The sequence below is a fragment of the Phyllostomus hastatus genome, unplaced genomic scaffold (genome assembly GCF_019186645.2).
Source record: "Phyllostomus hastatus isolate PE091 unplaced genomic scaffold, TTU_PhHast_1.1 phas_contig_254, whole genome shotgun sequence".
NCBI lineage: Eukaryota > Metazoa > Chordata > Mammalia > Chiroptera > Phyllostomidae > Phyllostomus > Phyllostomus hastatus.
In genome coordinates, this window is record NW_025333810.1 from 19869033 (window position 1) to 19895530 (window position 26498).

The 26498-nt window shown below is 41.5% G+C and overlaps 1 protein-coding gene across 2 annotated transcripts in view; it reads right to left on the reverse strand.

Moving 5' to 3' along the window:
* MARCHF3 (membrane associated ring-CH-type finger 3) overlaps positions 1-26498 on the reverse strand; it is a 140136-nt gene that overhangs the window by 36270 nt on the left and 77368 nt on the right. For both annotated transcript variants that reach the window (XM_045837989.1, XM_045837990.1), the window contains exon 2: positions 1264-1507. In XM_045837989.1, coding sequence (XP_045693945.1) covers positions 1264-1451 — 188 coding nt within the window. In that variant the 5' untranslated portion in view covers positions 1452-1507. The remainder of the gene's footprint in view (positions 1-1263; positions 1508-26498) is intronic.

The window sequence follows — 26498 nt, forward strand, 5'->3', positions numbered from 1 at the left end:
CTGCAAGGGTGACAGGTGCACATCGGTTATCCGTCTCAGTTCACAGATGAGCAATGATGCTCACTGCCTCGTGGTGCTCTGAGTCCTAACCAATTGTTAGAAGCTTCTCAAGAGGTGGGGAAATATATGTTGATTTGTCCCCGCCGCATTTCTCCCCTTTGCGCTAGCAGCCCAAATTGGAAGTATGTGAACAACGTGTATAACATGGATGTGTGCAAAACCATGTCTGGCGAACACCGTGACTGGGTTGGGGCAGCAGAAAATGTGGCAGTGCCCCCAGCAGTCCTGCTGCAGGCACGTGTTCCGATCTGTGAACCTGCACCTGCACTGGATGGGTTGGTTACTGCTCAGACCGAAGTGGTCAAGGTGTGAGTGACTGATCCAAATTTTTGGGTCAGAAGTGTCAGTGCTAATATCAGGAGGCAAGTCCGGTGTTGATATATATGTTATGTTCACAAGCCAAAGTCCCAGTTATTCATTTTGAAAGAAAGTTGGAGAAGCCAAGGTGTACTTATTGTCCAGGCAGCCTGTAGCTGTCAATCTGCCACCGGGCAGCAACAGCACAAGAAGAGATGTCCAGGGACAAAGTGCTGGCCTGGATAAGCCATCTCTGGGCCGTTAAAAGCCTTTAGCTTTGCTTTGGTTCATCACTCAGGGGAGACAAGCTGTGAGGGTTTTAACAGTAGTACACTTCATAGGGCAGGGTGTGCATGAGGGATCGTGGGTGGGGGCCCATGCGGAGAGAAGGAGGGAGCAATGGAAGAAGCGGCCAAGTGGGCATGTGCCAGAGAAGAGACTCGGCCAGGAAGTGGCCAGTGTTCCTATCAGGCAGTGCTGATTGGCTATCACTTCAAAAGTTTTGCCCACAGAACTATTCACTTTGGTTTAGTCCTGTGAAACCAGGTGCCTCCTTCATTCTAACAAATGATTACCTTCATTAGTACTTGGAGACAGTGAGTGTAGTTACTGTGGCAATGTCAAAATAAATGTCAAGCAAGGGACTCTGTGTCCTGTGGGATCCTTCCCTGCCTGGCTCTCTGCAAGTGTGACTTGAAGTGGAAAACTGAACGATGTGAATTTTAGTTTTATCCCCTTTTGCTACAGAAGCAGAACTTGTGTAGTTTTTTTCTCCCCCCAGTACTTCCTCTCACCTGACTTGAAGATCTGAGCACTAACTACATTCCCTTTAGCATTTTCCGTCTGGCAAAGAGCTCTTTCAATCAATTACACATTCATTTATTTTAATTTTAATTGTGGTACTACCTCTGGGTGGCAAGAGTCCGCACTACTGTTGACAGCAGCTGCCCGTCCTTGGCTGAAACTTGCATGACATACTGTGGCTGCCCATTCACTAGGCTGCCACAATCCTCCACAGTCTTCACCACAGGCACAGCCGAGCTGGTACAGTCTGGCAGCACTTCGGGCAGGTGACTGCAGCGGCTGGTTGTCATGGTAACAGACAGCAATTACTCTGCTAATGGCTTCCACATTCACACAGGATTTCCATCTAAGAGAGATCAGAAAAACAGTTTACTTGGTCAGGGTGGTTAATAGGAAATGGAGAATTACAGGCTACTGACATCATCATGTCATTATTTAATATAAATAACAGGGGTAGCCTAGACACAGCCCACTGTCATTTAATATGCACGTGCACACACGGGACTCACAGGAAGCAGCGGACGGGGCTATGAACAAGACAGTGAACATGTCAGTGTACATAAACATTTAGGATTCTGCTCCGGGACCGGGGAGGGAATGACGGCTCTAAAGCCAGATCTGAAGAGAAGATAAGTGGTTCTCCTGCTCTGCACAGGAGAAGCAATAAGTCTTTGTTGACACTCTCTAAAAGTTGCTAGAGTCATTATTACCGATCACAACTATTTTTTCTTGTAAGCAATTTATTCTCCATGCGGCTTCATTCTGAGATACTAAGATTAAAAAATAAAAAATAAAAAATAAATAAAAACAAATATGACCAAGCAGCACCTTGTAGGACAATATTTGCCAAACACGAATCATTCAATTAATAATATACCAACATTCTGACTTTTGCCATATCTGTGTTCATAATACAATTATCTATATATGTTGTGAAAATTAACTTCCTTTAAAACCTTAACCTATTTTAGCCTGAAGTAAAGTTATTCATGAAATGATGAGTTGGATGATCCTGTTATATTTTTCCTAGTGGACATAACAATAAATATACTGGTGTTGAGTTCTGTTTATATACTGCCCAAAATCCATGGACATATAGGAGAACAGAAGAAACTGATGAATGAGATCTCTGCTGCCTATTAAAAATAATCCATTCTTAATGATAGCCTTACCTCCCTGCATATAGTCTATCATGCAGACTACTAGGAATTGTTTCTGATCTGTGTGCTTGAACTTGACCTCAAATTCAAAGCAGTCAGGTCCACTGGGGTAAGGAACCCTACTACATTCAATACTAAGTCCACATGTGATATGTAAGAAATAGAGGCTTTATAGAAACTCACAGGAGAAATTATTTATGTCTAAAGGTGAAATGACTGTTTCACAGTCCATATAGGCCATTTCTGCCCAATCTGCTCACCTGAAGCTCCTGAGTGTGACATGCCTAGATAGAGGCAAGATTGGTTGACAGGCTGAGTTCATGGTCAATACCAGTCTGGGTGGTCAAGGCTCCAAGTCTAAGTATTGGGTTGGTCAAAAAGTTCATTTGTTTTTTTCTGTAAGATGCCTCTAGTAGTGCTTAGTTGTCTTTAACTTCATGTAAGATAATTTTGTTAGACTGTATTGTGAGAGCTGTCATATCAGTGTGCATTTAAAAAAACTTAACAAAATTGGTGAACTTTTGTGCAGCCATTTTTATATTGAAGATGGAAGAAAATATGCAACATTTTCAGCATATTAGGCTTTATTATTTCAAGAAAATTAAAAATGCAACTGAAATGCAAAAAAAGATTTGTGCAGCGTATGAAAAAGGTGCTGGGACTGATTGAACATGTCAAAAGTGGTTTGTGAAGTTTCGTGCTGGAGATTTCTTGGCGGACGATGCTACACAGTCAAGTAGACCCATGGAAGTTGATAGTGATAAAATTGAGACATTAATTGAGAACAATCAACGTTATACCACGTGGGAGATGGCCAACATACTCAAAATATCCAAGTCAATAAAGTTATTGGTGAAAATGAAATGTGTGACTTTTATTTTATGGAAAAAAACTAAACAAACTTTCTGGTCAACCCAATAAATCCTCCCCCAACCTGAAGTGGATTTTTGGCATTCCTCAAAGGCTTGCTGCTCCCAGATATTTGTCTCTGATTATTATACTTTGCTTGACTCCTACAGGTCTGGAAAACAGGATCTTCCCAATTTCCAAAATAATGTGCATCAACTGGACATTCATAGGATGAAAATATAGTATTTGCAGTTTAACTGAGCGGACACTGTCCCTTCCAACAAGCACACATCAAGCAGGCCTGTCCACCAGAGGCAACTGAATGGGAATAGGATCCCTCCCTTGTTGCTGAGGTGTCTGGCTCAGCATGTTCCCTTTCCTGTGCTCCTTGGCTACCACGTGTCCTCTCAGGGTCTGTGGTCTGGCCTCTCCCAGGAACTTTTTGGAACCTCATAGTGGGGAGAGGCCTGACATGGGGGCAGAGGCAGGGCTGCCCTTTCTATGCCATTGGCACGACTCTGTTGGGTTTCTCAACCACCAGCTACTGAGCATTCCAGGAACACAATCAGATAATTAGGTACTACAGTTTTGCTTTGTAGGTAAATGTTGTTGCTTTTTTTTTGACATTGCAAGAGCAAGAGGCATATGTTATGGAAACTACAGAAAAAGCATAAACAAAACAATAAAACTAACTCATAATCCGACTACTCAATCACAGTAAACTTTTGGGGTGGCTGTCATTTTAATTTTTGGCAGACTTGGTGGATGGAGTTGATTTGCAGCTGGGGCCACATAGCTTTTTTTTTTTTTTTTTTAACTTCATTATGGTAGCTCTCAAGCCACAGAAAAAAGGATGTTCAAAGACCGTCTTTCTAAAACTGTGTCTAATCACCCTCCTGGCTTGCCCTTATAAAACCCCATTGACATGATTTTACATTCTCATAATGCCTCACAGTCACAGAGTGTAACTTCCTGGCACAGCTCTGCTGCTTCACAAGGCAGCCATAGATTAAGAGCCAGGGGTGTCTTGGCAGGAAAAGCAGACACAGTGACCTTCTTGCTGCATGGAATCATTATGTCTGGTTGCACTTTGAGATTCTATTTTTGGGTTTTGCATAATTCCAACTCAGAGGGCCAAACACTCCCTCCCTATACTTGGTGGAATTGGAAGAAGGTGGAGAAGGGATGCACAGAGTGAGAAAATGAGACCAGGAGTTGTCAGTAGTTAGGCTACCCTAATTAGTGAAGGGACTGTCACTAAGATGCATAACAGATTCAAGTTCATTTACTTACAGCGTAGACTAAGTCCGTATCCAAGGAAGTAGTTCTAAATGTAGAACCTACATTTACAACAAAATGTCTTTAAAACCATTCTAGAAGTAAAGTTTCCTTTAATCTTATTTTATATCAGTCATTTCACTTCTGGATGATATATTTCAGTTCACGTCTCTTCTCAAAGTCAAAGGGGACACTATCAGCCATCTGGTCAGTTTACTCCATTCACAACAGGTGCCAGGTATTGAGTTGGGCACAAAAGAACACATGACTCCTCTACTTTGCCCTGTCCTGCAAGTAAGCCCTGCCTCTTTCCCTTCTGCATCTCTGCAGAACCTTGAACCTGACTGAGGACCTGACTGAAATGAGACTCTAGCCCGGCACTCACTGGAGAACACACCAGCATATCCATTGATTGCCGCACATCAGAATCACCTTGGGATGCTAAGACTGACATAGGAGTCCCCATACTTCTAAAAACGCCATGTCTGGAGTTGCAAACGGAGCAGGAGGAATCACACAGAGCACAGGCACCTTCGAGCATGGTGGGAAGGGCTGAGTTGGTTCCAACCCCAGAAGACTAGAAGAGTAAATCTAATCATCTACTCAGGTGGAGGAGCTCAGAGGGGAGCACACTCTCCCCAATCTCAGTCCAAAGGAAACCCAGAGGCCTCGACCCAGACATGGGCAGGAGTGGGCTTTGCAGGCTGCATGTACCAATTGGTACGAATATTGCACCTAGAGCAGTGACAAATGGCCCACTGCATTTTCCTGTCTCATTCAGAGCCACCTGGGAAAACAGCAGGCTATTGCCGTGGATGCTAAAAAGAGCTGAGCTGTGGGTTTGTAGCCTAGTGCTAGTCTCTCACTGATCTTTCTGCAAAAATTTCAAGCACCATTGGACTACTTTCTTATGAATACTGCTGCTCTTGTGAGAAAATTGCTGCCCCAAGAATTCTGCTCTCTGGGATTTCTCAGGACAAAAGCATGCTGGGAGGGAGTGATGTCTGTATAAACTTGAAACCTCAAATTGCACTGATGGGATAGGTCCTTTGTTGGCCAGGCTTTATACCTCGTGTAATTTCTCACTCAGGATGAGAATAAAACATAATTTGGGACTGGCCAAATTCAGCAGGACACAGTGAGAATAGATGAGAGGGAGACATTAAAAAAAGAGGGAAGGAAGGTGCCCTGGCCAGGTAGCTCAGGTGGTGGGACTGTTGTCTCAAACACCAAAGTGTTGTGGGTTTGATCCCCAGTCAGGGCACATACCTAGGTTGCAGATTTGATCCTCGGTCAGGGCACGTATGGGAGGCAACCAATCAATATTTCCCTTTCATATCGATGTTTCTCTTTCTCTTTCTCTTTCCCTTCTCTCTGTCTAAAGTCAGTAAACATATCCTAGGGTGAGGATTAAATAAAAAAAAGGAGGGAGGGCTAAATAAATGAAAGCCTGGGTAGGTAATTATTAAGACAAAAAGGACTGTCTGTTAAACTGTGATCCCTTTAAAGGACAAAGTACAGGTTTTATGAAAGCAAGGACTCAATCAGGCTGCAGATAATCATTGCTGCGTTTCTGAACAGGCTGCCATTGGTAAGTGATTTCCATGGGAACATGTCTGGCATCATGAGGATGTGTCCAGAGGACAAGGCGGGGAGTGGAGGGGAAGAGAGGGGAGGGGAGGGGAGGGGAAGAGAGGCGAGGGGAGGGGGTGGGGAGGGGGAGGGGAGGGGGAGGGAGGGGAGGGAGGGGAGGGGAGGGGAGGGGAAGGGGAAGGGAAAGGGAAGGGAAGGGAAGGGAAGGGAAGGGAAGGGAAGGGAAGGGAAGGGAAGGGAAGTGAGATCTGTTCATCTCTGCAGCCCTCTTGCCTCTGCAACCCCTGGAATCTCCATAAGGATCATGGAGTCATGAGAACAAGCTCTGTTCTTAAAGGCAGGACACCTGAGCCTGCACCCTGGGCGAATCACTCAGTCTGAGACTTTGTTGAGATTTCTTCCACATTTGAAATTAGGGTACTAGTACTTCCTGAGTCACCTCATCTGGTTGTTTATGAGACCTAAAATAATAGAATACACATGAACACGCTTTGTACAGTAAATTGGAACAAGCCACGCACAGAGAAGGCTGCATTTTATTACTAAGTAAAGTTCTATTCCTGCTCCTCTTCTGGCCTGGGCTGCATCTCATTTCTGAGGCCCCGTGGCTGGGTGGCTTCTACCACACTACATGTTTGGAATCTTCCTTGAGCCCTGCTGTGGTAACACACGATCTCTATTAGAGGGGGAGCACAAAGGGAGCCTCTTCTTGGCATATCCACCTCTCCCTAGCCCTGTCTCCTTCATATCCCTGTGTGCTTGTTTTATTCTTTCATGAAAATGTTTAGTAAATCCCTGGCTGGTGTGGCTCAGTGGGTTGGGTGTTGTCCCAAAAACCAAAAGGTTGCTGGTTCAATTCCCAATCAGGGCACATGCTTGGGTTGCAGGGCCGTGTCCCTGGTTGGGGCTGTGACCAAACTGTGTTTCTCTTTGTTTCTCTCCCTCCCTTCCCCTCTCTCCAAAAAATAGATAAAAATTTTTTAAAAAAGAAAATGTTTAGTAATGATGAAAAACTACTATTGAGTTTGAGATACGTGGGTCAGTTATTACAACAGGTGCCATGATCTTGTTAATCTAGCACGTGATAAATACACTAGAAAATAAAACACAAGCCTCTCCCAAGTGCCTCTTCAGGCCTGCTTCTATCAGGACTGTATTTTTAGGCTAAGTCATCTTTAATATCTTAGATGTAAGATAAGAAGGCTGTTTGGGGGAGGAATCTGTGGTGCTGGCATTTCTGTTGGATATAAAAATTACCCACAGGGTTTAAAGGTGAGCATAGTGGTGCATGTGTGTGTGGGCTGCCGGGCAGTGGCCTGAGCAGGCCCCAGCTTGGAGGGGCAGTCTGGAGCAAGACTGCTCTCCCAAATTCAACTCTCATGTCAATTCCAGAGTTTAAGAAGTGGGCTCCTCAGGTTCCAATACAACCTGGAGGGGGCCTGTGTTACCCCCACATCCAGAGTTGATCAACAAAGCAAATCAAAGGAGCAAATTGGTTTATTCACTTTTGTCCACTCACAAAAATATTTTTTATTTTTTATTTTTTATTTTTTATTTTTTATTTATTTTTATTTTTTTAAACAATCTTTTTTTTTTTTAAAGATTTTTATTTACTTATTTTCAGAGCGGGAAGGGAGGGAGAAAGAGAGAGAGAGAGAGAGAGAGAGAAACATCAATGTGCAGTTGCTGGGGGTCATGGCCTGCAACCCAGGCATGTGCCCTGACTGCGAATCGAATCTGCGATGCTTTGGTTCACAGCCCACGCTCAATCCACTGAGCTACGCCAGCCAGGGCTACTTTTTAGGAGTTTACTAGGTTTTCTTGGGAACTTTCTGGGGGTATAGAGTCCTGCCATTTCAAGTCCTGTTTTACTTTTCCCAAGTACCGGCCACCAAACAGCCCGGAGTGTTCCTTAGACCCTTCCCAGGATGCAGAGTTGAGGACACGGCTCCAGCAGCCATGCCCTTGCAAATTCAGGGAAAACCACCAGGTGCCTTGAATTTGGGGGATGAAACTGCCCAACCACGGAAGGGCCAGATTTCCTGCTATTCTCACAAAGGGGCACATTGTCAACACAGGGACAGGATTCAGAAGCCTGACCTTAGTTTTACATGAGCAAATCCGTTTCCAAAAGGATCTCTAAAATATCGCTAGCCTTCTCTGAGGACCTGCACACTCAGGGAGCAAGGCCTCCTCTAATGAGACCAACGGATGGGTGATACAAGTTGGCTGGTGACTGAAACAGGGAAAGTGTAGCACTAATGGCCTGTCCAGGAAATGTCCCCTCTGAGTTAGGTTTTCAGACTTTGGATTTGAAGAAGCCTCTGAGAATAGGAATGCTCTTTGACAGAATATTTCCTTGGCTTTTCAGGCATGTTGTAACCAGCCAGTGCGCTGCATGGCTGGTGAAACGAGTATCCTGAGTGTTCAGAGAAAATGAAGGCGGGCAGAGAATCACACAGCGACCTTGCTTCCCAGTGAAAATGGAGCAAATGACTAATTCCAAAACCATTAACATATAAAAGTGACATATTTCTTCTGAGAACAGGGCACAAAAGCTCTCCAAGGAGATTGCTGGGACATGATTACCAGCAACATTTAAGTTTTCAAAAACATGCCAAGGAGGCTATTCACTAAGAATGTGTAGCAGCAAAGTAGCTGCTTCATTAAACTTAAATAGCCACGGCAGGGCTGTGCTTACAGACCCACGCTACCAAATTATACATTTCTTTTCTGGATGCTTCACTGACCTCATTATGTACAGTGGAGGATTTGTCGTTCCAAATAAAGTGACCATCGGGTCTTTATAAACATGTCCATTGGGCGCTTGATGAGTCTGCAAGTGAAACACTGGCAGGCCCAATGAATTAAAAAAAAAGAAGAAACTTCTCTTTTCATTGTCCCACTTGTCTCTGCCATGTGCTCATGGTCGTACAGAGCAGAATAAGCAGGTGAAACACCTATTTCCGAACATGAAGGAGGTTTTGGTCTGGGGTAAATGGCATTGTCTTGAGGAATGTGTAAACACCAGTGATGAACCATGGGGTGAAAAAGATCCAGACCGGCAGAAGGCAAGTTGGATCTGGAGAGAGTTATGATAACACATTCCTTGTGTACTATTTGAAATGGATCTAGAGATATTTATCATTTCCCATCCAGGTCATTAATTCTGATTCTCAGTCACGGAAGTATCAGATTAATCTTTTTCTTTTTTCATTTAAAATTACTATATTTCCTTTTCAGCCAGGTAAAATCCTCTAGTTCTGCTGAAGGCGAATCAAGTAACAATTATCATATTTATACATATTTTCCCCCCTTGAGCAGTACTCATAAAATTAATTCAGATTTTGGAAGCTATCCACTTTTTCATTTAATTTTAATTATATAGATGAAAATGGCAATTAAAAATACCACAACAACCCCGCGTGTTCAAAGACGAAGAGGCGGCTGAATTACACTTGTAAATAACAACCAGCTCCTGCGCCCAGAGCCCTGCTGAGCCCAGCGAGTGGGTGGGGGAGCGGAGCTGCTTGGATGAGTTCTGGGAGCTTGGGCACATCAGGAAAGTTAAGTTAAAAAAAAAAACAGAGGAGAGCAAAGTAGAATGAAATGTTCATGGGACATTACTCAGAGATGAGAAATAAAAGAGTATTCTTTAAATGATATTCAGTGTGTCCAGTGCCAACAGCTGCCTGTCCAGCATAAGGAAAGGTATGGAAGGCATGGCGTGCTGACCAGGATATCTAATAACCCAGGAGAAAAATACTGCAGCCGCAAATGAGTGCTGAGCATGCTCTAAGAACGAGAAGTTCCCAATCTGTCTTTGGGTTCATACACATTTTCTACTAGCATATCAGTGAATGTCCCTCAGTGAAAAAGCTGATTTGGGGTTCAGTCCAAGTTGTGTCTCACCCTCCTCTGCACAAACAACCCAGAACTGGCAGTACAGATATGCTAATTCTTAACCCCAGCCTTGCACTGTACCCTGGAATAAAGCCAGCTGCTGCCTTATCTTAAACCAGGGTTCCTTGGGGCTTTCCCCATCTGTATCTCACCATGACCGTGCATTAGAGGTTGCAGCCTTGCCTGCTCACAAGGCAGTGTCCCAGCCCTGCCTTCCATGAGGCTGGGGTGAGGGGACCCCTCTGCAAATGCTTTCAGGCCTGTGAGATCCCAAGAGACATTTGGCTGTGTCACCCTTTATATACTTGCAAGGATAACCAAAGTTACTCAGCTTGCCAAGGAATAGTGAGGCAATGCAGAGCAAAGACTAAAACTCTTTAGTCCAGGATTTTGCTTTTCAGTTCTGTCTTTGACATTCCAGACTGGCTCTTCCATCCCATGTTTCAATTACTAAAATCCACCAAACGTAATGTTCTTTCACATGTGGTTTAGAGGCCTGTCAGAGTCTTTGGGTGCTTCTGCATCGCCTTTTTTACCTATTTGGCTGGGGATTCAGGGCCCCCTGGGAGCCCTTCAGGGAGGGGGGACACAGCCCTTGTTTTAGATCATGGAGTGCTGACTTTGAACTGCCACCTGGAGCTTATTAATGGAACGGAGTTACTTGGCGCTAAGCCTGAGTTTCCTCTCGACACTGAGGCCCTGTGGCAGGTATGTGGCTGGCACGGGGAGGGCACTTGGTAACCGGCAGTGCTTAAGATCGCAGAGCAGCAGGGTCATCTCTCAACAGCCAAGGACCAGGTTGGTGAAGACAGGCCCTTCCAGGTCCTGCCCTTACGTCCCCTCACCCAGCTCACCCCTCTGCAATCCTCCTCACTACCCTCCCATCTTCCCAGCCCACATCTTGTGGAGGACAGGACTGCCCACACCTGCTTTGACAGACTTGCGTGAACCCAGGTAAAAGCACAGACATGCATGCCTGCACCGCCTCCCCCCACCAGAATGACTTTACTCTGTCTCCTACTCGTATATACACTATAGATTCTATTTATTGGTTTCCTAAAATGTGTCCAGTATTTTAAATCATCAAGATACAAACAAGCACAGGAAAATCATAACACTTAGCCAAGAACTGAGTTACCTGAGATCACTTTATCACTAACCTCTTCACAGTTATATATCTTGGATTCTTGAGGACCAGGAAATCAGTGGCAAGAGGCCTTTTTCTTACTTCCTACTTACCTCAATACAAATCACCTGCTCAATGAAAAGCACCTACTGACCCCTTCAAAGGTTCCACTGAGATGTTATTTTTCTAATCAGAGCACATGCCCACCTCACCCCCCTGCACTTGCTCCTTTGGCTGCCTGTCCCAGCCCACCACGCATCTTGACTTTGGCAATCCTCAGTCTTACATAGTCCGGACCTGTGGGAGTGTCGGCTTTACTGAACTTTTTCAGTACAAGGAACAAGCATACTCTCTCCACAGTCCTTGAGGGAGCTGAGCGTTTAACGCCTGTTAGAAATGCCCCAGTGTGGAAGGAGACTTGACTTGGGGTGGTCAACACACAATACAACATACAGAGAATTTATTATAGAATTGTACACCTGAAACCTATATAATTGTATTAACCAATGTCACCCCAATAAATTCAATATAAAATAAAAATGCCCCAGTGCATCAGCTTACACAGAGGGCTGTCTTGTCCCCAGAACTTCCTCTTAAGCTCCTCAGCCACTTAGAAAAAAGGCCCCAAATCATATACCTGGTCTGTTCATTTCTTTGCATACCCAGCCCTGCCAAAAATAGTAAGTGAAGTTCCTTCACCTGATCCAGCCTGTCTGATAAAAACAAAAACAACTGTCTATTGACACTGAATTGAGTTATTATCCAACACAAAACAACCAAATATTAAACAGAGGTCTACCTTTACTTTAAAATGTGTTCAGTGGTAGTTTTCCTTCAGAACAGGCAACAATTACATTGTTAACAACAATGGTGTGAGCGTATTTTTCTATTTTCACAGCATTTTCTATTCTCTAAGTGCCTAATAAATACAGTGGGTCTCCACTGCCTTCCAGGGTGAAACTAACAGTTATGCCCCCACGGAGCTTTTGCTTTATGGGCCAAAAAATCTCTAGCATGTCACAAATTAACACAATGTTCCCAAGGACTTTGTTTTACTCTTGAATCTTCAATTTCACTAATAAATGTGAAAACACATGTAGCCAGATAAGTCCCTGAAGACCAGCCACTGCAGATGCTGAAGAAAGCAAGTTATTTCAGCTCAGATCAGCATTCACTTTTACAAAGTCTCCTCCAGCTCCTTGATGTGTGGCAATGAAATTAATTTCTAGTGACTGCCCAAAAGATCTAACAAAACTAGTTGCTTTTTTCTTTTTTAAAATTTCCTGCTTATTCTATTATAGTTGTCCCAATTTCCCCCCTTTGCCCTCTTCCATCCTGCCCCATGCCCCTGCTCTTTAAATAAATGGAAATCATAAAAATGTTAATGATCAGATAATGAACTTCTTCTAGTCATAGCTCCAATGGATCTCCATGACCATCTCTGCGAGAAAGCTGTTATTCTTTTATTAAATATTCTTATCACAAAAATGTCAAACAGAGAGACTACTACAGTAAACCTACACATATGCCATCATTCCCATCTAGTAAGTCAAGTTTTGCCACACTTGTTTCACCCTCCCTTCTTTCCTTCCATTGCATTAAGACTTTGAAGCAAGTCCCAGAAATTATGTCACTTTACCCCTATATACTTCAGTACAAATTTCTAAAATCATGGACATTTCTTATATAACCACAAAGCCATTATCCTACCTAACCCCCCCAAATTCCTCAGTATCATTTAATACCCAAATTGTATTCAAATTTCTCCAACTGTCTTGAGAAAATCGCTTATAGTTGCTTTGTTTAAATGACCCAAACACGGTGTAATAGCCAGAAGTTCTGCCTTCGAAGTCCCTCTCATTCGCACACAGCCACCCCCTTTTTCCCTCTGTCCCATCATCTTGTCTCAATAACCACATTCTTTATTTGTTTTCTTGAGGTATCATTTAACTTGTTTCTCTATCTCCTGTATTTTCTGCAAACTTATTGACTGGTTTGATTAAGTTTAAGTTCAACTCTTATTCTGCAATAGCTCATAGGTGGCACTGTACTGTTCATTGCATTACATCACATCAGGTGGCACCTAGTGTGTGGCCATCCCACTTCCAGTGGGTGTGCGTGACAGCAGCTGAGCCCTCCATTGTGAAGTTCTCCATTAACGGTTTTACTGGTCAAATGACCGAATGCATTTATTAGTTGTTTGAACCAATTATTTCATTTGCAGGGAGGGCTATGAAATTATGCTTTGCCAATTCTAGCTTCCCTTCCACATTTAGCAGCTGGAATTCTCATGTGAAGATCTCTCCTTCAGCAACCAGTGCAATCTGGTTATCCTCAAATACAGTATGCACAGAAAAGGCAGGATCACCACTTAATTCTTTCCTTTGCCAGCTTTCAGAGTAAGGAATTGGTGCCTTAGTTACATCCTGTAGTGACTGAATTGTTTTTGTTGTTGTTTATATTATTCTTAAAGGTCCACTTGTCTTTACTTAAATAAAAAACCACTGCCCCATTAATCATCCTTCCTCTTGAGTATGGAGAACTGGAGTTGTGGTTTAAAGGGCACACAGTTATTTGAGGGCATGGTCCCTGCCATCTGGCAGCACTCGCAGTGGAAAAGCCAGGTGCTGTTTCCCTCACCTGTTTTGGTATCTGACTCTTGTCTTTGTGGTTGATGTAGTCTTTCCTTAGGCTCAACACTCCTTCTGCATTTACTGATCCCTTAGGAAAATGAGAATGCTTCTAAAATATCCTCTCTTTTGCTTATTGTGACACAGATCACTTGGTGTCACTTGGCCCTGTAGACTTCCGCTTTCATATTATTTGTTAGACACATCTGAAAGCACCTAGAGCACGTGGAAGCAGGTGGGCAGAACTACACCTTTTCAGAATGACTAGTTGAGGTCACCTGAGCTGTCTCAGCTTGAGCTTTGTCTGTGACCCACCAGGAAGCCATTTCCATCCAGTGACATCTGCAGGTGCCATCTGGCATTGGCTACACCATGCTCCAGGGCTGTAATGGTGACACATTAACACACTGGGCAAGATTCCACTGGTGGAAGAATCCGCACTGTGGGTAAATCTTCGTGTGTATGGGAAAAAGCTTCTTTTTCTTCTTCTTACTAATAAGGGTGGAAACATTTAGGCCATTCATAGGTATTTCCTGCAGAGACATGTATAAGTCTTCTTTAACAATGGCTGACAAGTGTCTCTGAGACTGATAGGAATCCAGGGTCTTTCTTCTTTTGCTCTCTAAAAGTGGAGATGTTTTCTGCCCATTATCGCCTTGTTGTACTGACAAGCATCTGTCAGTTAGACATTAAAACAGAATGATGATGGGAAGATAATATGTAGCCTCTGTCCACACACTTCAGGAGGGAAGTGCTCATGAAAAGCTGTACATTTTGGGAAAACTAGATGCTCTTGTGCCCATCTGCATTTCTGTTTAGTTTGAAATTCAGTGTAGAATCACAAACCAGCAGGAAGAAAAATAATGGAATCAGAGGAGATCCCTAAACGGCCCTGTATTTATCAGTGTGGAGGTCGCTGCTGTAAGCAGAAGGGGCATGAGTTAAAAAATTCATGCCAAGTGCATGAGCAGGATGGAAGCATTTCTTTTCTGGCTTCACTGGAACTCAGTAAGAGCTGCTGAACCAAGGAACTGGCAGCAACATCTTCCATGGCTCTATAAATGGAGGACTTTCACGCATTCTGAAAGAGTGCAAATACTCTTTTGAAACTGAGGTGAAAAGGGAAGTGCATACTTTAAATAAACGAATAAAAGCAATTCAGCAACTACTGAGAATCCTTCTAGTAAACAGTTCTTTGTCAGGAGTAATACTATTACTCAGATAGCTGGACCTCCAGTTGTATTTTCAGGTCCTGACCTCTTGGCTAATACAAATAAAAGCGTATCTTCCAACATGTGCATGACCAGCCCCCACCCCCACATCTTCTATTTTCACTACAATAAAACTTCAGCTTATTCCATCAATGATTGTAATATAATGCCATGTTTATGCTAACAATTCACCGTAAATCTTACCGTCCTGGACTTGGCCATGGAGCCCAGGGACTGCTGCAAACCTCTAACATGAGCACAACAGGGAAGGAAATAGGTGCCACCACATCCAGTGGCAATGGTCAACTCTGACAGAAGCCAGAAGTCACCAGCCTCACCAGTGAAAAGTGTTACAATTTTCTTTTTTAAAAACAAAGTGGGGGAATGCTATTTGCTGCAGTGATTCAGCATGTGAGCCGTGGAATTGGCCACCTTTGGTGTGAATCTCAGCTTTCCCATTCCCTCAAGTCAGAGATAAATGATACCCATCTCATATTTTAGGATTAAATAAAATAATGCATATAAAGTGCTTAGCATAGACCTTAGCAACATAGAAAACACTGCTAGCTCAATTATTGTGTGAGGGTCACAGCAACTTCAAATATCACCAGGGTACACAATTGCTTTTGATATTTCTGCTCAAGCCAGAAGACTATTATCACAATACTGGCACGAATGTAGGAGAAAACACAGTACTTTGAGAAGCAGAACAAAGGAGCAGAAAAAAAAAAACATGAGCTCAGGAATCAGATACTACTTTGGATAATGGCTTTTGATACCAGTTACTGGGGTTCAATCTTAGATAACTAACTTAATGTCTCTGCATGTCCATTTGCCCATCTGTAAAAAAGGACAGTGACTTCTTGCAGAGTTGTTACGCAATTAGCCCATAGGTTATGTAAAGTGTCTTGCCCAGTGGGTGCCCAATCAGTGATATCTCTCATTATTATTAGAATACTATATTAGGCTCCGGAGAGGGACAGAGGTGGGCCTGATGAATCCTGCCGCTAGATGTTGTGACCTTTAACTGGGGTGGATGAGCCAGAACTTACCAGGGGAACACTGGGGGGAGACTGAACACCAACACCCAGGTACACCTAAATAAATTAAGTGTTGATGTAAAGGGAAGTGTGCAGAGAATATTATCTTAACATACAGCACCAGTACAATACTGAATGGAATATTGTGTCCCTTTGTTTTTGCTAGGGGGTGGATATGAGACTCCTGAAGCCAGGTAGGCCACTTAGCTCTTTGTAACTTCCCTTTATCCTCCCTGGATTTGCCTAAGGGCCACGTACCATTTTAGCCCCACAATGAGGGAGCAACTCTGAAGTACTTAGCAGGATGGATATAGGTGAATGAATGGTGGGTTCTTTTCTGGGGATGATGTTTCTTTGCACTTTTCTAACAATATAGGAGAAAACCAAACCGAATTTGTAATTCCACTTCTATCTGTTGATGTCAACATTCCCAGAATCTGACACTCTCTTTATCTTGTTTACACAATACTCAGCACAGGGCCCACTTAGATGTTTACTAGGTAGCTTAGAGAGAAATGCATGTTCTGTTAATAAAACAGAGGGATATGCGGAAGGGGAAACATACAACTTTTTGTATATCTGGGTCATAGGGATCTGAACACTTGAAAGAGGCCAAAATACACTGCATCCTGAGTTTTATTAAGTTCTATGTTAAAGGTGACATAAAATATGTCCTGTCTGCTAGGAGAGAAAATGCAACTAAAGCCATCCACAACGATGGTGTGTATGTATGCAAATGAGGCGTGCTGATTTCTCTAGCTTCACCTGTTCAGAAACTGGACTCATCTTAGATTTACAAATGATGATCACTATGGTAAATTCAATAACAGAATTTTATGCTCTAAACATGGCATTCTCTTTAGTATCTTTTCAGAGCCCTTTAGTGCTTTCGATGTAAATGAAACTAAAAGCAGGCAGATTAAAAGTTACACAAATAATGAAGATGAGTTCCTAGGCAAATTACCCATTACTGTGGAGGTTTTGGGATATTTTCATTAAAAAGAGTAAAAAGGACACTTAAGGATGCTTGTGTATCTACAGATGATTGTAAAGTCATTCTCTTTATTTCCTTCCAACTCCCATAAGCCTCTTTTATTAGTTTCAAGGAATCTGCTTCAATGAACTGTATTATTTTTTTAAACTACAAAACCATACACAGTTTCTTCACATGAACAATCTTCTTAACGGCAATGCCATCATTAAAAGGTATACTTTATGAACCTTCCCTATACCCTCGAGCTCCTCTCTAATTTTTTTAAAAACAATATTATTAAGACCATTGCTTTTCCACAAGTGGCTGGCACATAATGAGCACTTAAAAATATTTGTTGACTCATTGAGTGAATAAATGAATTTACTATCTTGACATCAAATTCAGAATCCAGGTTTAATAACAATAAGATCATATGGCTGACACAGACTTCCCATTTACAAACACAGCACTCTCTATAGGACTTAACTTCTAAGCATTCTGGTATCTGCTATTTGATGGTTGTCTCTATATATATTTAAAAAATATTTTACTGATTATGCTATTACAGTCATCCTGTTTTTTTCTCCCCTTTGTTCTCCTCCTTCCTGTGACCCCCTTCAACCAGTATTCCCCCCATCCCCATTAGTTCATGTCCACAGGTCATATAAGTTCTTTGGCTTCTACATTTCCTGTGCTGTTCTTAACATCCCCCTGTCTATTTTGTACCTAACAATTATGCTTCTTATTCCCTGTACCATTTCCCCTATTCTCCCTCCTTCCCCTTCCTGCTAATAACCCTCCATGTGATCTCCATTTCTGTGCTTCTGTTTCTGCTCTGGTTGTTTGTTTAGTTGTTGTTTTTTCTTTTTTAGGTTCAGTTGTTGATAGTTGTGAGTTTGTTGTCATTTTGTCATTTTACTGTTCATAGTTTTGATCATCTTCTTTTTCTTAGAAAAGTCCTTTTAACATTTCATATAATAAGTGCTTGGTGATGAATTCCTTTAAGTTTACCTTATCTGGGAAGCAGTTTATTTGCCCCTCCATTCTAAATGATAGCTTTGCTGGACAGAGTAATCTTGGTTGTAGGTCCTTGCCTTTCATGACTTCGAGTACATCTTTCCAGCCCCTTCTTGCCTGCCACGTTTCTTTTGAGAAATCAGCTGATAGTCCAATGGCAACTCCTTTGTAGGCATCTCTCTCCTTTCCTCTCGCTGCTTTTAAGATTCTCTGTTTGTCTTTAATCTTGGGTAATGTAATCATGATGTGCCTTGGTGTGTGCTTCCTTAGGTCCAACTTCTTTGGGATTCTCTGAGCTTCCTGGACTTCCTGGAAGTCTATTTCCTTTGCAGATTGGGGAAGTTCTCCTTCATTATGTTTTCAAATAGGTTTTCAATTTCTTGGTCTTCCTCTTCTCCTTCTGACACCCCTATGATTCGGATGTTGGAATGTTTAAAGTTGTCCTGGAGGTTCCTAAGCCTCTCCTCATTTTTTTTGAATTCTTGTTTCTTCATTCTGTTCTGATTGAATGTTTATTTCTTCCTTCTGGTACAAACCATTGATTTGAGTACTGGTTTCCTTCCCTTTACTGTTGGTTTCCTATATGTGTTTCTTTATTTTATTTTGCATAGCCTTCACTTTTTCCTCTATTTTGTGACCATATTCAACCATTTCTGTGAGCATCCTAATTACCAGTGTTTTGAACTCTGCATCTGATAGGTTGGCTATCTCCTTGTGGCTTAGTTCTATTTTTTGAGCTTTGATCTGTTCTTTCAATTGGGCCATATTTTTGTCTCATTGCCCCTGTTACATTGTAAGGGGCAAAGCCTTAAGTATTCACCAGGGTGGGGTAACTCATGTCACTGCATTGTGGTGCTGTATGTCAGGGAGGGGTCAGAGAGGGAGCAATTTAGCTTGCCTGGCTCTCAGATGGCTTTTAGTTACTTCTCCTGCTTCCCACAAGCAAATTGGGCCCTTCTAGTGCTGATTCCTGGGTGGATGGGTTTGTGTATGTTCTAGACCCTGTGGGTCTCTCCAAAACTTTCTCATGAGGCTGAGAGTTTCTTCCACTACTGCAACACCCACATGTTCTTACAGCCAGAGGTTTTGAGGCTTTATTTCCCCATGCTGGAACCCTGGGTTGAACTGTCTGTCTCGCTTGTCAGTTGTTCCTTCCAGTTTATCTGCATGCAAATGTGGGACCACCCAGTTCTCCAGCCATCACCTTGCCACTCATCCTGTCCACCCTGGCTGCCCATCTCCACCCCTCCTACCAGTCTGAATGAATATTTCTTCTTTAACTCCTTGGTTGTAGGACTTCCATACAATTTGATTTTCTGGCAGTTCTGGTTATTGTTTGTTTTTAAATTTGTTCAGTTGTGAGAGGAAGCAAAGTGTCTCTTCCTACGCCTCCATCTTAGCCAGAAGTCTCTCTCTCTTTTATTTATTTATTTATTTATTTATTTATCTAGTATTTATTTATTTATTTATTTATAATCATTGTTCAAATACAGTTTTCTCCTTTTTACTCCCAATCCAGTCCCCCCTCCCATCCCTCCCCACTTCCCTCCCATTACCACCCTCCCCTTAGTTTATGACCATGTGTCCTTTAAATTTATTCCTGTGAACCCTTCCCACTGTCCCCTGAAATTCCCTCTACTCTCTTCTGTGGGCACTGTCAGCCTGTCCTCTATTTCAGTGTCTTTGGTTACATTTTGTTTGTTTCTTTGTTTTGTTATTTAGGTTCCTGTTAAAGGTGAGATCATATGGTATTTGTCTTTCACTGCCTGGCTTGTTTCGCTAGGCATAATGTTTTCCAGCTCCATCCACGCTGTTGCATAGGGTAGGAGCTCCTTCTGTCTTTCTGCTGCATAGAATTCCATTGTGTAAATGTACCATAGTTTTTTGATCCATTCATTTACTGATGGGCATCTTGGTTGCTTTCAGCATCTAGCTATTGTAAATTGTGCTGCTATGAACATTGGGATGCATAGGTTCTTTTGAATTGGTGTTTTAGTATTCTTCGGATAGTCCCAGCAGTGGAATTGCAGGGTCAAAAGGCAGATCCATTTTTAGTTTTCTGAGGGAGTTCCATACTGCTTTCCATAGTGGTTGTACCAGTCTGCAGTCCCACCAACAGTGCACTAGGGATCCCTTTTCTCCACAACCTCTCCAACACTTGTTGTTTGTTGCTTTGTTTATGATGGCCATTCTGTCTGGTGTGAAGTGGTATCTCATTGTGGTTTTAATTTGCATCTCTCTGATAGCTAGTGATATTGAACATTGTTTCATGTGTCTTTGGATTTTCTGTATGTCCTCCTTGGAGAAGTGTCTGTTCAAGTCCTTTGCCCACTTTTTAATTGGATTCCTTGTCTTCTTAGAGTACAGTCTTGTAAGTTCTTTATATATTTTGGAGATTAAACCCTTGTCTGAGGTATCATTGGCAAATATGTTTTCCCATACTGTTGGTTCTCTTTTAATTTTGATTCTCTCTCTATTTTTTAAATTATATTTTATTGATTATGCTATTACAGTTGTCCCAATTTTCCTCCTTTTACCTCCCTCAGCATCCAGTATCCTTTTACCTCCCTCCACCCAGCATCCCCCACTCTCTCAGACAAACCCTACACTATTGTTCATGTCCATGGGTCATGAGAATAGGTTCTTTGGCTGCTCCATTTCCTATACTGTACTTTACACCTCTGTGGCCATTCTGTAACTACCTACTTGAACTTCTTAATCTCTCACATTATATTTTTATTTTTTTCTTGAATTTGAGTAATTCTTATGTTTCTTACTAAACTAGAGATCAGGCAATCCTACCTACAGATCATTTAGGAAAATTAACAGGCAGGCCATGAATTTGAACTCTTAACCGAGAAATGGCTTAGAATTTCAAACAAAGAATTTCTAATTCTCTTCCTTACTCACCCATATGCACACAGTATCCTTCAATTGACATGGAGAGTATTATTTAAAAAATGAAAGGAAGAATAAATGTATGGATAAGTGACTGAATGAGTAGACAAAGATCCAAAATACTCCAGAGGTAATGCAATTCCCATTTCCCCATCAATCCATAACACCTTGAAAGTGCAGGAAAGAAGAATCTTGGGCTCAAAGGTCTTCTCATCCTGTGCACCCATGTCCAGGTTCTTGCTTTGCTGTGTGAGGCAAAAGCATGGTGGAGGCTGCATGTTTCTGGCACCCAGATTTGGAAATCAAATGAATAGATTTTTTCCACTCAAGAGAAAATGGCTGGTTCTATTTGAAATGATACTACAACTTCCATATTCAGAAACACTATTAGGTGATTAGGTGATTATGAGCTGCTATTGGAATCTAGCATCACATAGTCAAGTTTCTGTTTGTCACAGCATACTGTATTTGCAAATTGAGGAAGTTCTGCACATTCTGTTTCTGAATGATGTCAACTAGGAAAACCACAGGAAACACCTACTATTTAAAAAAATTTTTTCTTCTGTAGTGGCTGGTTAGGATAGGCAGGCAAAGGTGGAATAAGATGTAGGATGTGATAGTTCATTTTATGTGTCACCCTGACTGGGCCACAGAGTGCTCAGATAGTTGGTCAAATATTATTCTGGGTGTTTCTGTGAAGGTATTTTTGGAAAAGTTTAACATTTAAACTGAGAGACTGAGTAACACATCGTTCTCCCTAATGTGATTGGGCCTCATCCAATCAGTTGAAGGCCTGAATAAAACAAAAGGCTGACTGACTCCCCCCTGAAGAAAAGGGAATTCCTCCTGCCTGACTGCCATGGAGCTGGGACATCAGTATTTCAGACTCAAACTGAAACATTGGCTGTCCTGGGATCTCAGAACTGAGAACTGGGATCTCTAGAACTTACACCTTCAGCTCTCCTGCATCTCCTGCTTGCCAGCTCATGCTGCACATCTTGGGACTGTCAGCCTCCATTATCACATAAGCCAATTCCTTACAATAAACCTCATTCTTTCTATCTATCTATCTATCTATCTATCTATCTATCTATCTATCTATCATCTATCATCAGTCTACCTCTGTTTTTCTCCTATTCTACTGGTTATGGTTCTCTGAAGAATGCTGATTAATATAGTAGAAACAACTGAAGAGCTGATAACCTAAAAAGTTACACACACACACACACACACACACACACACACACAATCCATAAAGTAAAATTTAAGCAAATTCCCAATTACCTTTTTGATGATGCTCAGGCTATGTGAAAAGTAATCTGTGACCCTGGATCCCACACTAAGGGCACAGATGATTGGCATGTGCTGAGCAGAGATGACACAGGCTCTCCTCAGCAGGGGGGAGAAGCCCTCACACACAGTGAAAAGTGATCTAGTGGTATGTATTAGTAGCTTTCAGACAGCTTTGCCTTTCCTTTTAGGAATCTATTTTAGGGACATAATCAGAAATATAAACAGTATTCCTTTCTAGTAGCACAAGACAGTTGTTGAAATTTGGGGAAAAGTTAAATAGAATATACCAATATAATGGATCATTAGTAGGGCTATTAACATTGCTTTTATAATAAATGTTTAATGGCACTAAAAAATAAAATACAAAGCTACATGAAAAAAACTAGGATATAAAATATTTATATCTATAATTTCAACTACTGAAGAGAAAGATGATATATCCATACATAAATAGTGGTTCTCTCTGGGTAATAAGTTATCCTTATTTTACTTTTATTGCAGTTCTTTTGCATTTTCAAAATTTTCTAAAATAAAATCGATTTTTATCATATCTAGAAAAAATAAATAAATAAATAAATAACATTGTATAACTCTCCAAAGGGGAAGCATATTAAATTACCTCCCAAGACAACAAAACTGAACCAGAGCAAGCCTACCAAAATTAAAAAAAAAAAGCACATGCCATCATCATAAATAATCCAAAAAGCAATCAAAAGGATTTCCTTTATTCCATAGGTACGGACATGACATTACAGATATCCAGGGAAGGAAATGCGCAAACCCTCTCCAAGGCAGCCTGCTCCAGGAAATAGCTTGGTTAGCGGGAAGAGGCAGGTCAGAGACTGAAAGAAACCTCCTGTGGCTTCTCTGCCCGCCTTAGGGGCAGCCACAGATGTCAACAGTGGAGAGACAAAATGACCCAGACAGGATGCTACTCTGCCTCTCTCTTTTTTCCCCATATAGATACAATGTGCTTAAATTAACATTTGATTGGCTTTTTTCTTTTTCACCAGGAACATGCCAGATTGACATTAAAAATCCATATATTTCACATGAGTCATATCCTTGCTAGAGAAGACAAATCTATAAACAGGAGCTGTAATAAACAGCCTGTTTGGGGTTCATATATCCAAATTGCGTGTCCATTAACTGTACATTGAAACCATGTGACCTTAGGAGAACTGGAGAATATTTTCACTTGTTTCACAAATGAGAAAATCAAAGGAAAGGAATTTTATGAGTTTTCTCAGCACCCTAAAGTGAGTGGAAGTACCTGATACATGCATTTTTGACTCAAATTTTCTGTGACTTGCTACCCCTTTTATTATTTAATGTTGATTAAGTACCTGTATGATACAAGGTGCCATCAGTCATTCTGGCTGGGGTGACAGTGAGGTGAGACAGAAGAATAAAGGGGAATGAAAAAGTGAAAAACCTTTCTTTCCCCAAAGTTAGAGTTAACAAAGTGGGTGATTTCTCCAGTTACGACAAGCACGTTCCTGAAAACTCCCAAGTTGCCCAATAACACTGAGTACAATTGGATACTTAAAGAAAAAGTACACATTCTTTTGATGAGATTCAAGTTTCAAAATAGGAAGAATTCTTGGTATTTAATGATTTGGTGAGACAGTGTAATGGCTGCAAGATTTCATGATTTCAGCAGCTATCACTGCCATTGATGAGTATCTCAGATGTTTTCAATTCACATTTTACTAATTTAGAGGACAACAGAGCACAATTCTTAGCTCGTTTGATGTGATTCTACAGAAGTTAATCAGCTTCCTTAGAATTTCTGAAGTCTCACGTTATGGACAGAACCCCTTCATATGTGTGAGTCATCACACATCTTTCCAGGCACCACACCTCCTCTACTTCCCATCTTGTGCAATGATTTGCTTTCCCCCCATGGCACTTTAGAACTGTAGGCAAGAAAGTTCTCTGAGCTGTCCTATTGAATTACAGGAAATGAGAATCTGGTTTGAGGGAAAACAACTCCACATGTGCTTGACTATGAAGAAAATGTAGTATTTCCTCAGTTTTGCAGAGGCTAGAAGAAATAATTTCCCCTATTTCTTAAAAACAACAAGAAAAATGATACAGTGATCTCCTTTGCTATTCAAATCAGGTATTCAGAAGTGGGGAAGTCTAAGGTTGTCCTTTCCTTGAATGCACATGAATTGTGTGGATATATTAGTCACTAAAGTTGCAAATGGCTCTTTTTCTCAGAAATCCTTAGGAAGGTTGCCAGAGGGGTCCCCCTTTTTAGACAATGTGTAATAACAGCACAGGCACAAATCCCTGTTAGTATCCAATTCTACAACAAACATAATTTTATGCTAGGGTTAATTACAGCAGATGACCCTCAACTTAAACACTATCATTTATCATTTATCATTTATCATTTCTTCATTGACAACTCCATTCCCTTGGGTATGCTTTCCCTGTAGGAAAAGGTGAGGATCAGCATCTCATCCATGTAATCTCCCATTTCACGCTCTTTCCTCCTCATTTGAAAGGAAGGCTTTGCTAAGTGGTCATAACAGGCCACGGTGGATGAAAGGTCTCAGGAGTGGGTGGGATGGGAGAACACTTATGACCACTCCCCTGGCTACTGTGTGTTCATTTCCTTCTTATCCCCCACCCCTTCCTACATCATCTATGCTGGATGATCAACTTTCAGTATGATTCCGTTTGGAACATGGTACAGTATTAATAAATAAAATAGAGAACTGTAATTATATTGGAAGAACTGGAAGAAATTCCTCTTAGTGCTTTGAAAATGATTATAATTATGAAAAATAGTTCTAATTTTAACAGTCAGAGATGCTTCTGGTCTAAATGTATTTAAATCCCAAATCTAAGACTTTTATAGAAAGGTGATCCAAATACAGCTGATTCTTGTTATTTGAGGTGGTTATTTTCTGTAAATTGACGAGAACACTGAGCTAGTAAATACTGACTCCTATGGGAAACATGTGGTTAGGTTCCTGCAAGCCTCTGGTCCCATTTTCACTAAATGATCAATATATAACCTTGTTTTATGTGTATTTCTGTTTAAAGACACATTATTTAATATATAGTTGAGTCATTAACATTGAATCCAGGACCCATAATGCTATAATTCATGTCTGAGTGAAACTCATCTAACATCTCATGTAAGATAGGTAATGAAACTTAAGGAACTTATATTTTCTCCATCAGGCACGTCACAGCCTTCTGGTGCTTAGGAACCCTGAACAGCACTTCAGTACTATGCCTGGAAGCCATTTTAATGGGTAAAATTACTGACAAAACCCACAGAAATAGATCATGAAAAAGACACTGGTTTATTTTGTGAGAGCAGAAACAAGAAGGCAGGGCATCAGCTGGAAATGTGTGTGTGGGGCGACTCAAGATTTTCACCCCTCTGTGCAATACCAGTTATTATTGCTGGTTTACACGCTCATGGTGCCGTCATCTGCCTCATGCTTCTGGCCTAACCTGTAACCCCTTGCAGCTATCTTAGAGATGGAAACGAAGCCTTCTTGAGCATTTTTAGCTATTTAATCACATTATGGCTTTCAAAAAATAGCACACTTTCCACTGTCCCCTGTGTGGTTTAAGGAGTGATAAAAACCTTCAAATCTCAATATAGCTATTGTAGTATTTACGGATAAAACCTTAACTTTTGGGGGATTTACTAGTTTTTCTAGGTCAGGAGTCAGTAAATCTTTTCTGTAGAGAGCCAGTTAACAAATATTTCAGGCTTTACAGGCCAAGGATCTCTGTCACAACTACCCACTTTTGCCACTGTGGCATGAGAACAGCCGTAGACAATAGGAAACAAATGACTATTAAAAAACTTCAAACAAAACTTTATTTATGGATACTGAAATGTGAATGTCATATAATTTTCATGCCACAAACCAATAGTCTTTTTTCAGCTTTGTAAAACAAAACTGTTTAAAAATATAAAAACTATTGTCTTGGTTTGAAAAAAGTTAAGTCTCTGTCCTAAGGGGGTTTACTTTCTTAAGTGAAGACTGTGGACACAGATACACGGATGGAACACAGAGAAATAACTACACAGCAGACATGGTGAGCAGGCTGTAGGGGATTTGTACCAGATGGAGTTTAATGTCTCTGTACATTTTACTCACGACTGTACTTTGGAAAGCATGTCATAGGCATGTAAAGCCACGGTGAATTTACACAAAGAAGGGAAATTAGTAGATCTTTCACTAAGAAGAGCCCAAGTGGTCATTGGCTTTCCTGCTAAGTCTGTGACTATCTCAGAGCAGTTTTTTGACACATTTGAAACTTCCTCAGAGACACTTACTACAACACTTCTGAGCTCAGTGCTGGGCGGCATTGTATCCCTACTCGT